At 38.1% G+C, this 13,294-nt stretch overlaps 1 protein-coding gene across 8 annotated transcripts; it reads right to left on the bottom strand.

Moving 5' to 3' along the window:
- Positions 1–6,204: 6,204 nt before the first annotated feature.
- On the bottom strand, positions 6,205–12,838 carry LOC122065935 (putative F-box protein At5g55150). 8 transcript variants are annotated; one of them, XM_042629764.1, is made up of 4 exons: positions 11,643–12,039; positions 10,930–11,059; positions 8,444–8,585; positions 6,205–7,580 (listed from the first exon to the last, which is right to left on the bottom strand). In XM_042629764.1, the coding sequence occupies exon 4, from the start codon at positions 7,520–7,522 to the stop codon at positions 6,383–6,385; it is 1,140 nt and encodes a 379-aa protein (XP_042485698.1). In that variant the 5' UTR covers positions 7,523–7,580; positions 8,444–8,585; positions 10,930–11,059; positions 11,643–12,039; the 3' UTR covers positions 6,205–6,382. The 8 variants fall into 8 exon arrangements, with proteins under 8 accessions (XP_042485698.1, XP_042485701.1, XP_042485699.1 ...); XM_042629767.1 differs by lacking the exons at positions 10,930–11,059; positions 11,643–12,039 and adding an exon at positions 12,687–12,838; XM_042629765.1 differs by lacking the exon at positions 8,444–8,585.
- Positions 12,839–13,294: the final 456 nt, after the last annotated feature.

Raw genomic sequence — 13,294 nt, 5'->3', positions numbered from 1 at the left:
TGCATCCATTTCTCTATAAAATGCAATATCCATAAGAGAAGTACAAATACATCACAGGAAATCCCTCGAGAAGCATGTTCAAAATTATAATAGACTAAGATACACAACATTGAGAGTGTGATCACAGGAAATCCCCCGAGAAGCATGTTCAGAATTCCCAACTTGGTTATACCCAATTTTTTTTTTTTTAATTAATGATTTCACTCTGATCAGATTCTAATTTATAGACTTTGGGATATTAGGAACCTACCTAGACAATGTTAAAGGTACAGTAAGATCAGTAAGACAGAATTGTACATGGTCACAATTGTGCACGTAAATTTGTTCTCCAAAACAAAAGCTTCTTTTAATTAGTATTTAAACTTGTGTAAATACATTGAACTAATTAAATACAGAGAATGGCAACTTGCAAATGCTTTGATTCAAAATAGAACAGAGGATGTCTTATATTAAAAAATAACTAAGAATGCTTTAGATTAAAACCCTAACCAGGTTCGCAACCGAACAGAGAGCTACGGTGAGCGAGGAGTACTTATATCAGGAAAAATCGAGAGCCCTAGCGACCGTCTTCATGAGCAGGTGATTGTGAGAGAGACTGTTTGCGACTAGCATCCGCAGGTCAAAGAAAAACTTAGGAACTGAGATCAAGGAAAACATGATAACAGCAAGCTTTCATCTTGAAAACATACCTCGTGAGCAGAGAGACCTTCGTGAGCAGAAAGAGACCTTCGCGAGCGGAGCAAACCGCGACCTTCATGAGCAGATAAACCCGCTAGGCTTTCTCCTTCGTTGGCAGAGAAGAGGGCTGTGAGAGAGCTACAATGAGAAGGGTGAGAGAGAGACTCGTTTGCAAAGAGAGTGGTGTGAGAGAGATGCAGTGAGAAGGGTGAGAGAGAGAATCGTGCGAGAATGCTTCCTGCAAGAGATGAGAGGGGTGAGAGAGAGAGAGAGAGAGAGAATAGAGAATGGCAAATTTCGAACTCTGCTTTAGGGATTGAAATTCAAACCTGTCTGACGATTTGGTCAGAACCGGTTCAAATGGATGACTCGAGTCATCCTTTCTTGTGAACCGGTTTTGTTACCCTTCAAAACAAATCTAATCTTGACCATTGGTTAAAGGAGGACACGTGTCTTCTTCTGCAGGTAGCAAAACAAAGCAAAACACGATTTCGAAAAACAGAGGATTTTTATCCTCCCTCCGATCACTTCTCCCCCTGCAATATCTCAACGTGATCAGATATATACTTACTATATGCAAAGCTTCTTCTTCATTTTCTTTCCTTCCTTATTACTGGTGATCCAATCTTATAGGGAAAGCGAGCTATCTCCGATCACATGAACGAAGCTGCCAATTATACAACAGACTTAAGGAAGAGAATCCAACAACTTAAGAGGCAAGAGAGATGGGCTCAGAAATGTACCCAATTCTTCAGGCGGTCGCGACGTCACCGTGACCGGTAATTGTCCACTATAGAACTATGTTATTGTCCGGCCTTGTTTGGGTCGAGTGGAGGTTGTTATTAGCAGTGGCTTGAGGAATGGAGAGCTTATTCCATTGTCGATGGTGCTGAGAGTTCTGGTAGACCATACGTTTCTACTACAGTGGAGGAGAGCTCACTTCAAACTATTCATTTTGAGGTACTATCAAATCAAATCGAGCAATCTTTTAATATTTTCCTTCATTTCTTTCAACTTTGATTGAATCCTAAGATTAGGGTTTCATGTGAGTTATAAACACAACTTCCTCTCATTCTTCGCCAGTGTACATACAGGTTAGCAATGATCTCACAGCTGTGGATCTATCGTGCCTGCAACAGATACTGATTGATTTGATGGCATCATCTTCCAGTTAGGGTTCCATGAGACCTAGTTTCTTCTTTTCTTCTTTTCTTCCTCTGCTGAATTGAAGGGTTTTTTTTTTTTTTTTTTTTTTTACCTTGGTAGACATTTGTGTATCACCAATATTCTCACCTTATGAATCAAATCAAAATGTGGATGAGAAGTGTAGTTTGGTAGTTTATAGTTCTCTTTGGAGGCTATCAATGGTTTTATTTAGATAAGCATGGAAACCCACACAGTGGCTTGGATTCATCTCCCATACCATTTTAGTTTTATGAGCAAACTATATATCAGAGCTTGCATACTGCATCATTGAAGAAGGTGGGAATGTTGAGACTGTTAATTGCATGTATGTATGCATCTTACATTTGTGTTTGGTATCCATTCTCAAAATAGATTTTGGGTTTATAACACATTTGAGAACCTGATTTGTCTCTATTTTCTTGGTTTACAATGCGTTCACACCATACCTAACACAAACTTGAAATTCATGCACTACATCAATGAGAGAAAATATAGTCTCAATGTTCTAAGTTATAATTGGTTTCGTTGACAAAGTAACGAACATGAAAAGCAATATATTCATCTGTTGCACTCAATGCCCTCAGTGACAGAAACGATCATTTCTTGCATACTTGAGAATTAACACAAGAAAGACAGTGTTAGTATTCCATAATCCTTACAACACTTCATGTGTAGCAGGAAGGAAATTCTATTCCAAACTAACCCAACTCAGATAAAGGGAGGAAGTCAGAATCCTAACAGCTAAAGGGCAATGGTTGTTAGGGTCCGGAGGTTACTGTTTAGGGGGAACCATCAATTCAGGAGTAGGAGGCTCACATTCAGGGGGACCCACAATTCAATAGAAAACACAGGATGGTTTAATGATACATGTATTTTCTAGGGAAAAAAAAGGGGAATTGAACCTATTACTCATGCTACCACTGCTACTCCATTGCTTCCTGGTCCGGAGTCTTCTCTTCCGGGAATAACATTTCCCCCTACTTTTGATCAGTCTCTAGATGTTTCTATTGCTTATAGAAGAGTATTAGTACTTGTACTCAGCATTCGATTTCTAACGTGGTGTCATATAATGCTCTCTTGCCATCATATCGTGCATTTATTTCTTCCTTGTCCTCTATTTCTATTCCTAAAATCTGTCAGGAAACAAATATAGAACCTAAGTTGAAAGAGGCAATGAATGAAGATGAGAGCTCTTCACAAGAATAACACATAGGATCTGATTGTTTTTCTCTACAAAAGTGACCAGTTGGCTGCAAATGAGTGTTCACGATCAAGCACTGGTTATTATGTTCTATGCTTGGCTATTATATACTAAGGAACTGCCCTAGGGACATTTTTTAGAATTAGCCGCATTGTATTGGTATTAATAAAAGTTGATTCTATATCTGCCTAAGGGTGTAAGTTTAACCTTTACAATTGATGAGCACATTTATGTGTGAAATCTAGAGTAGTAAAACATGCATTTTACATATTTAAAATGGAGCTACCTTGGGTTTTACTCTCTTTTTGTAGGTTTTATATTTTCAAGGCCTTAAGGATTATCGGGCGCTATATCTTCAATTTTACACGTAAAGAGGTCCTATTTCTTTCCATGGTTGCGAAAAAGACGAAATTCTGAGCAAGATGGGCGTGTTCAATTAAAGGTACACATTCGTTTGGTCACCTGTACAAATGATTATTCTTTTCAGGCCAGAAAAATAATAATGGATCAGAACTGAACCGAGATGCAAAACCAACCCGTTTGCAATTGTCTCAGAGGATAGTAGCTGCCAATCCCCCACCCAACAGAAAACAAAAGAAAAAGTCAAGGAAATGGAAATAAAACTTTAGGGGAAAATAAAAAAGGCAAATTGAAAATAACTAACCAGATACTTAGTAATGGCATTGGAGATTGCCAAAGTAGAATAAATTCTTCCGAGGAATTTTGACAAACATCTTTCTCTTCCTCCGTTTCTTATACCTTCTTCTCACAAACTAAAAGCCCACAACTACACATAGCAACCCAACACCACCGCCTATCACAACCCTAGAAATCAGAGTCTTGGGACTGTTGTTGCTCGAAGCAAGGATTGTCGTTGCTCAAAGCAAGATATATATAAAGAGAACAAACACGTGGTAATCCCTTCGTTAGTTGGTGCAAAGTATTTTTATTCCACCGAGACCAGCAGCCGAGATGGAGAAGAAGAATGGCGATGGTACCGGGGGTTTTCTCTTGCCCTAACCGGAGACCAGCAGCCAAGAAAAGGAAAGGAGATATGTTATTAGTTATGAGGGTAAAATAACAAGTTTACCCTTATCATTTTGAAAATTACAAACGGAACACATCATCACTTGATGTTTGAGAGCTAATAGAATGGATTTAAGAGTAATTATATTTTTAGAAAATGGTGTATATATGCCATTTTTTATTTTTTAGGATGGTATTTTACATAATTTAAAAAATAGGGATGATATAAGGTAAATTTTTTTTTTTTCTTTCTAGTAAAGGTAAGAGAGTTGTCAACAAGGGATTTAGTACCCTCTTTTTCTTGGATCCAGCTCATCTTCAACGACTGACCCTTCAATAAGCGTCTAACCAATTTTTTGATGTTTGAGACATGGATTTTGACAAATCTAATGGCTGAACAACTACGACCCGTCCTTCTGGAGAGAATCGCAGCTTTGTTGTGTCAAAAACTAGCAAAGGCGCATTTGCTGGTCTCTTTGCTTCCTCTTCTCCTTCTCCATAACTAAGAATCTGTCGATTCAGCTTTGAAGCACTTGATACTTTATGCAAAGCACTGGTAAAATATAAAAATAAATCCAAATGGACAAATTCTTAAAACTTTAAAGGGTTCAAATAATAATAAGTAAGAGATTGAAAGAAAACCTTTGGATGATTGTACAGAAATAACAGATTTTGCTCTTAATCGTTCAGAATATCGCAAAGATTTTGATTTAGATAATATGTCACCAGAAATTTCCTTCAATCGATCAGAACCCGTAGAGATGTGCATAAGAAGACTCTCTTGCAATATTTTTGTAAGAGGAGTCGTCTTCTCAGGTTTTGCAGGGAAAGCGATGGCTGAATTAGTCTTTTAGCCGTTGAATTTATCAGAATCCAAATGTCGAGCATTGACAAATTCGTTGGACCCTCCAACGAGCTTTAGTTGTTGGAGACGATCCGGATCAGTAACCTGTCAGTAGGGTACGATGGTAAAAAACAAGTTGGACACAACCTTGAAATGAGAGAAATGAGAGACCATCTCACCCTCATTTTCGTTTAACCTTTTCTTTCTTCCTCAATAGCATGGAGGGGTTGCAGCTGGGAGGGGTGTGGAAGGGAGAAGAAAGCGGGGACGGAAAGCTGGAGAGAAGTTTGAATAAAAAAAGGTCGATTTAAGCAGTGGCCTGCCCCGGAGGCCGGAGATTTGCAGTAGTGAGTAGTGACCATTTATTTCGTAGACAATTTGATTCCCATATCCTATTTAGACTAATATAACCCTGCTCATCAATCCATGGTCGACCCTCTATACAAAAACTCTAATCTCCAGTGGCAACCGAAATTTCAAGAGCTTGGTTTCATTTCTTTTTGTGATCAAAGGCTCAAATCCTTCAAGAATGAGCTGCTAATCTTTGCCGACTGGATCTTCTTAGAAGACGATCTATTTTCAAACCCAACAGACCACAAGGAGGGATCTTAAACATAAATAAATAAATAAAAGAGCAATCACATTGACATCTCAGTTACGATCCCTAGCACACAAGCCTTTGTTGCCATCCAACTCCGCCCCCACCCAGAAAATTTCATCGATAACAGGGCGAAAGCAGGAGTTGCAGAACCTCACGGGTTCGATTCCTTCCAAGTTTCAATCGGGCATTACAAAACAGCCTCTGAATCTGAAAACCACTCCTTAATCCTATATCTTTTATGTCACTACTCTTTGGAGTCACTGTAATAGTACGAACCAACCGCAGGATCTCTCTTAGAGGCCTTGCAACATTGTCGAAGCTCGTGGGATCTTTGATACATGCTAGAAATCTTCATTCTAATTCTCATCCTTCCCCGATTGATCTGCTCAACAAGATTAACATTATATAAATTATATTTCCCAAAAGAGAGTCCCACAGGCTAGGTTTAGATACTGACCAACTCCAACTCTAGATTATGAATCCAACAAATTAAACTAAACTGACAAAATCAAGGGCCAACAAATGCTAACATACTTTATTCCTCGATAACTCACTAACATTGCCAACCCTCGCCCTAAAATGTAATATCATTACCAAAAAACATCATTATCTCTTATGTAGCAATGATAACAATAGAAGTAGTGCATAAAATTAATTAAGGCTGACCAATAAAATAAAATATTCTAGGATCTGTTCTCATTGTTATTGTGATCATTTTTCTAATTCCAACAAAAGAAGAAATTTATTACCAAAAAATTGGTATATTTATAGAAAAACATAAAAAATAAAATAAAGACAAAAAACCTCACATTGTGTGAGGAGAAAAATAAGTTACATGCCACATGACTTATGGAGAAGGACAAATCCAAAGGGGTCCACAAATCCGAGAAAGGATTTCAGGGCCAATATAGTGATCATCGAATTCTTCAGTCTCTATCCAAAACACACCCATGTCCTTACGAGGTGTTTCTTTCATAAGACCATACAAGCCATCATCAGTGAAGTAGATACAATTGGGTTCGCATTCTGAATAACTGGAGGGGAAGATGGCGAATGAGGCATTAACACCCACAAATATCGCACGGTTGTCCAAGCTCTTCACCTTTGTCCACTTGCTGTCATCAAAATTGAACTTGTAAGCCTCAAAAAGATCTGTATCACGAACATATTGGCGTTCATTGCACTCAACGCCATTATATTCCACATAAACTTCACGTGCAATCATAAAGAGTTCTCCCACCGACTCCACAAGATAAAACTCTGCAGAATTACTACGACCATCTGGTGGTTCAGCAATCTCGATTGTCTTTGGATCAGGACTGGAAATGTCAACAATTACCAATTTACCTAAGCTAGTGAAGCCATAGAATTGACCATTCAAGTAGACGACATCAGTGATACAACCTTCTTCTCTAGGTGTGTATACATGAGTCCAAACTTCATCTCCCAATCTCATGAAAGATAATCTCCTGAATTCGGAAAATATCCCCATTACCACACATTTTTCATTGTGATCTTCAGAAGTGATTCTTTTAGATGGTCTTGAGGACAATATCACTTTTTTTATAAAAGCCCGGCGAATAAATTCTGGACTTGTTTCAATGCTGTATTGATTGGGGAGGGTTCGTAGAGATGGAAGCCGAATTGAAACCCGAGATCGAGAAAAAGGGTTTAATAAGTGAATCTCCAAATCAAGTCCTAAAGTTATCAACCAACCATAGGAGGACCAACACTTCCTACCGCGGGCCTCTGGCAAGTTCAAGTAATAAACCTTTTTTGTGGAGAGACTATAGAAGCCACGGTTGTCACTATCTTTCTTCTCTGCAAGCATTAGCCAGGGATCAACAATAGATAAGTGCCACTTCTCGACTGAAACTGATCGCCATGCCTGGCAAACAGCACCAAAATGACCGATATCTTCGATTGCCGAAAGCTGATCCACAATCACTCCAAGAATGTCATGACAACGTTCATCCCAGCTCCCCATACTTTTCCTTGTCTTGTGCAAATAGGGTAGTGGCAAATAGACAGTTGAAAGGGTAGAACTATAAAAACAATAAAATAGCAAAGTTAATAACATAATATAAAAAAAATCTTTCATTACAGAAAACAAAACAAAAATGGTGAAAAACAAACATAAACTTGTCAAACAAATACCATCCCAAAAGTTCTATCATCTTTCAATACAACAAGGCCAAAATTATTTATAACTATCAACCCACAAATGGAGAAGTTTCAAAGCATCGTCAATTTGAAAAGATGATCAATCTAAAATCAATCTTTTGAAGTCAAAAACCCTACAAACAATTATGTCATTTTATATTATTATTATCATTATTATTTTTGGGTATGATCAGAGTCATTTTGTTTTACTTAGTAAGCAGAGAAGATAAAGACTATAGTGAGAAGGAATCGAAAAGGATCCAACATGGTTTGATCATTAAATGAAGTGCAAGCTGCAGCTACCACTGTTCCAGCAGAATGTAAGTTCATTTTTCAAGAATCTAAAACCCTCAATATGGATTATAGCCCTTTAAGGCTGCAACAGTTTCATCCAATATCATTGGACCAGTATTGATGGTCATATTCACTCCACTAACACAACTAGTTGTTGAGACAAAAACCCACTCTAGCAATAGTGGTTATCAGTATATCACAAAAGGAGGTAGCATAAAAACAAAAAAAGAAGCCCAAGATTGCAAACATTAGGAAAAGAAAATAGAAGAAAACCCAAATCAATCCAACCGCCTGGATTTTTAACGAAGTTTGAACATACAATCCTTTTTACGACAGAGCCTTTTTCAAGGGCTTTGTGGAAAACGCCTGCGAATCCTTGTCTGCCTCAAGATTAAAAGCAAGGGAGCAGTGAAAAATTAGTGAAGATTGAAGAATTATTGAATATAATTACCTAGTTTTGTTCTGCACTGATGAATCAAAATCTATTTGAACTTGCAGGTAGGATGATAGGGTGTTGGCAATCACACCGGATGAAGATATCTTCTATTAGTTGGACTGCTAAAACATTAAATCCCCTTAAAGAACTTTTGCTCCTAGTTTCAGGAAAAGAAAGATGGTTGGATGGTAAGATGACAGAAAAGATCAGAAAGAAAAAACAGATTTCCGCACTAAAACTGAAATAAAGTTGGACTCCAACTCGCTATTAGGTAATTTAAAAAGATATTGACAGAAAAAAAAAATACAGAGATTAATCCTATATCAAAGCTCAAATAAGTTGGAATTAAGAAGCAGATAACCCAACAAGCCTCACAATCATTTAATGAATACAAACCCTCTTCAAGATTACATCCAAACATATGAAAAAAGAAAACCAGAAAAAGAAAAGATGATTTTTCAGATATAAAGAGTTTTTTTTTTTAATTTCTAACCTCTGTTCTGTTCCGCTGCCCCGCAGTAAAAGTTGCAGACATACGAAAGGAAAACAGAAAAAGAAAGGATTTTTCCTATGGAAATAGAAAACCAGAAGGAACAAAAAAAGATTTTTCTGACCTTTTTCTGCTCCGCCGCTGACTAAATTGCAAAGTCCACAGTCGATTTCGCTGACGATCCACTATAGTGCGCCGCTGCTTCTCACGGACGTAGGAGGGAATCGAGGGGCTGAGGGAGAGGTTATGAGGGTTTGGGAATATAAGGACTGAGGGAGAAGGTATGAGGGTTTTGAAGGGCCGTCGGCGAAGAGGAAACCATGGGATGATTAAATTTAGTAATCATATTCATAGTAGGAGTATAATTCAGCAAAGGGAAAAGGATACACTAGCGGGTTATCTAAGGAAAAGGTATGCTAGCGTTTGTTTACCCTAACATGTATCTTCCACCTTTATAGGTAGAAGAGTGAATTCCCTATAAACACTACTTGGGTTTTGCAAGAGTGCACGCAATGGGCCTTATGACGGTAATCTGGCCCATGTATGTACCACCTTTATGGGTTTTGTAAGATTGCAGTCAATGGGCCTTATTCCAATAATCTGATACCTTACTTTCTCTAGATTATCCCTCTAACCTCTTCACCCCTGGCCGATTGCCCTGTCACTCTCCCTCCCCTCCCGTCCCCTCCCCTCCCTGCCATGAAGCTGTGAACCCTACAGAACCCCCTCCTCTCTCTCTGCCATGATCCACCACCCGCTGACTCCCTGAGTGATCCCCTTTGTCTGTTGTACATAACTGTATGACATGATCAGGCAAAAACTCAAGTGACCTGCTAGCTTAACTAGCAGCCTGGCAAGGACTTGTGCTGGCTGTAGCCTGTTAAGATATGTGTCAGTCTTTGGTTTCCTGTTTTTTTGTTCTTTCCTAGTTTAACCATATCTCTAGTTTACTAGATTAGATTTAAACTAGGATTTTACTTTCTTGTTTCCGCAAGGATTGCTATTGTAAAGTTTTGTTTGGTTATTATAAACAATACGTGAGGGAGGCTGCCATTCTCTTTTGCCAGTCCATTCTCTTCTCGCTCAATCTCTCTCTCTCTCTTTCTATTGCAGGTACTGGTTACGGGTTCTAGGTTTGTCACATAGTCCCTAGATCAAATCCCACTTCATTGCATTGTATGTGCTCCCCTAATTTCCCTCCCTCTCTCTTGTAACCCAACCCCTTGGTACACAGGCTGCCCATCGATATAAGCAAAACCAATTTCAAATAACAAGTAAAAAATGGCACAAGAAGTTTTCCATTGACCAAGTTTGACTTATCAAAATTTTTCAATGAACCAGTTCCAGTGTCGTTGAGCTGACAATGGTTTGCTTGTTGTCTATGTGGTGCACATGGACATTAATTTTTTCCAAAACTAAACCCAACAGTTATAACAATTCACTAGCACTGTGCCTGTATATTTTCATAAAAGGCCAAAATTATTTATAAATTCATAAATGGAGAAGTTTCAAAGAATTTTCAATCTCAAAAGATTATCAATCTGAAATCAATCCATATTTCTCTCTGCAATTGTGACCATCCACACAGGACAGAGTATTAGTAACGCAGACAAAGCTGGAGGCTCTCATCAACATAGTCCCCATAGCGTCTAGCATATGAGAAAACACTCGCAGCCCACATTGACACATGCCTTTAATAATTCATAGTTTCCACACAAGAGATACCTATGCTTCATGCAAGGTTGACTGAAACAAATAGTTATTGAAACAAAACCCACTCTAGCAATAATGTTTATCACAAAATGAGATAGCATAAAAACAAAAAAAGAAACCCAAGATTGCAAACATTAGGAAAAGAAAATAGAAGAAACACCAAATCAATCCAACAGCTTGGATTTTTAATGAACTTTGAGCATACAACAACCTTGTTCAAGGGCCTACTTCCACAAATCCCCAATGCTAGCGAACCCATTCTTGTCTACCCCAAGATTAAAAGCAAGGGAGTAATTACCTAGTTTTGTTCTTTGGCGATGAGTCAAAATCTATTTGACTTTGCAGATAGGATGCCAACAATCACATATGAAGTTCGTTCAACTTGAAACTTTAGGTGAAGAATCGGAACTCAAGAGTTAAGAGTGCAACTGACACAACCCAGGGAAAAAAAAACGTCCATCAGATCTGGTAGGTGCACGAACAGGAGGAGCGTTAAACAAATTGTTTCTTTTTCTTAAGCAAGCACCCGAGAGGCCGAGAGAGCTTAGTTGATCCATGATTTATGATTATCTTTCGTTTCATACTGTTATATATAAAAGCAAATAAACTAACTCCTAATCCTATTCTGGAACTGAAACCTAAACTTTACTCAACTCTAAAACCAAATAAAGTTGGACTCAATCTCTATTTCAAAAAATAAATTACATATACTTATCATAATTATTTCTACCGGGTTATTTGAGATAAGGGAGAGTCTCCGTTCAGGGAAGGGAGTCCTGTCTCTTTCCTCCCTTCCAAATTAAAAGTTCAGAATTATGAAGCAAATAAAAGAAACCAGAAAAAAAAAAAAAAAAAAAAAAAAAAAAAAAAAAAAAAAAAAAAAAAAAAGGATTTTTCAATGAAAAAGAAGACGAGAAAGGAATAGTGATTCTTGTCTCTGGATTTGTATCGAGGAGACGAGAAAGGAGAAGGGTGAGCTCAGGAGAGAACCATCTAGGCACCGGAACTCACCTTTATAGATTTTCTTACACATCTGCATAATATTCTGATCATGAAATGGAAGATAACCAGCCATTAAAACAAACAAAATCACTCCACAAGACCAAATATCCGCCTTCGCTGCATCATACCCCTTTCGAGCTAGAACTTAAGGGGCTACATACGCAGGTGTTTTTGGAGGGAGCGGGTTGGATGATGTTGATGTGGAGAAGGGACTGGTGAAACGGGGTCGGCCATGGTAGAAGAGAAAAGAAGAGAGGAAGAAGAAGAAGAAAAAGAAGAAGAAGAAAGAGAAGAGATGAGTTGCAGGGTTCGGTCGCTGCAGACTTTGGAGGAAGGAAAGAAAAAGAAGATGAGAAGAAGGAGAAGAAGAAGAAGAAGAAGAAGAAGAAGAAGAAGAAGAAGAAGAAGAAGAAGGGGTGTTCTGTTGCAGGTTCGGTTAGGGAGAGAAAGAAGAAGAAGAAGAAAAGGAAGAAGAAGAAAAAAGGGAGGTGTGGCTGCAGGTCCGGTTGCAGCAGCAGGGAAGGAAAAGAGAAAGAAAAAGAAGAAGAAGAAGAAGAAGAAGAGAGGAGAGTTAGGTGCGGCTGCGGTTCGGTTGCTGCCGGTTAGGGGTTGCAGCAGCAGGGAAGGAAAAGAGAAGAAGGGAAGAGGAAGAAGAAGAAGAGAAGGAGTTGCAGGTTCGGCTGCAGAAGAAAAAGAAAACAAGAAAACAAGAAGAAGAAAAGAAGAAGGAAGATTAGGTTATACGTAAGATTCTGATCCAAGGGTCCAGATTAAACGAACAAAAAGTAGCTTAAAAAAAAAAACTAAACCAAATCAAAGGTAAACATGTAAAAAAAAAAAAAATTAAACCTAACTAAACTAAAAGAATCAATTAAAACTGAATATCTTTAATTGGACCTGAATAAATCAATTTACATCTAATAAATCATATTGAACCAAACTGAGACTAATTTAAACATAATTAATCTAAATAAATCAATGATTAATAAATTAGAAACTAATCTATTAATTAAACTAATCCTAAATCACTATTGGGAGGAAGAAAAAAATTACCTAGGAGATAACCCTTGTGCTTCAAGACCCAAATCCAACCGAATTGGACAAGATCTCCTGGCTCAAAGAGGGATTACAAATTCAAAATTTTATATTGGAGAGATTCTTTATTTAGAGAGGGAATTAGCAAAAACCATATTTCTTCTCCCAAATCCTTTTCCTTTTTCCCTTTTTGGTTGAGAAAAAGGCTATTCTTATAGCCTTGGGACTTGGGACAATTCTCTCAAATTTTCGATGTGGGACTAAAAAACTAGAGAGAATTGTCCAAAAATCCTTACTTTTGGACAAAGGGGTGTGGGCGCCATGTGGCACCCTTTGGTTGCTCGAAATGGAATCTGATACCGAACTTTGAAGTCAAATTTCGGGGGTCATATCTTCCAAACCGTTTGTCGGAATTCGACATGTAATATGTCGTTAGAAAGCTCAGTCCGAGCACTATCCAATGATGTGAGCCACGATTGTAGTCTCGACCGAGAACCTTTACAAAAATATGAATAAAGTAGGGACCCGGATCATATAATGAAAGAGAGAATCGGGCTTCGATTTGCATAGTTCTCGCATCAAAGTATAATGTTCGACTTGAGGGGACAAACAACAATAATCCACAA

This window comes from Macadamia integrifolia, unplaced genomic scaffold (genome assembly GCF_013358625.1).
Source record: "Macadamia integrifolia cultivar HAES 741 unplaced genomic scaffold, SCU_Mint_v3 scaffold2154, whole genome shotgun sequence".
NCBI classification, from domain to species: domain Eukaryota; kingdom Viridiplantae; phylum Streptophyta; class Magnoliopsida; order Proteales; family Proteaceae; genus Macadamia; species Macadamia integrifolia.
Note: the sequence above shows the minus strand (reverse complement) of the source record. Positions and strands in the feature narration are given on the sequence as shown.

Coding starts and splice junctions, on each gene's coding strand:
- LOC122065935 (XM_042629767.1), bottom strand. CDS start 7,522: ATGGGGAGCTGGGATGAACGTTGTCATGACATTCTTGGAGTGATTGTG.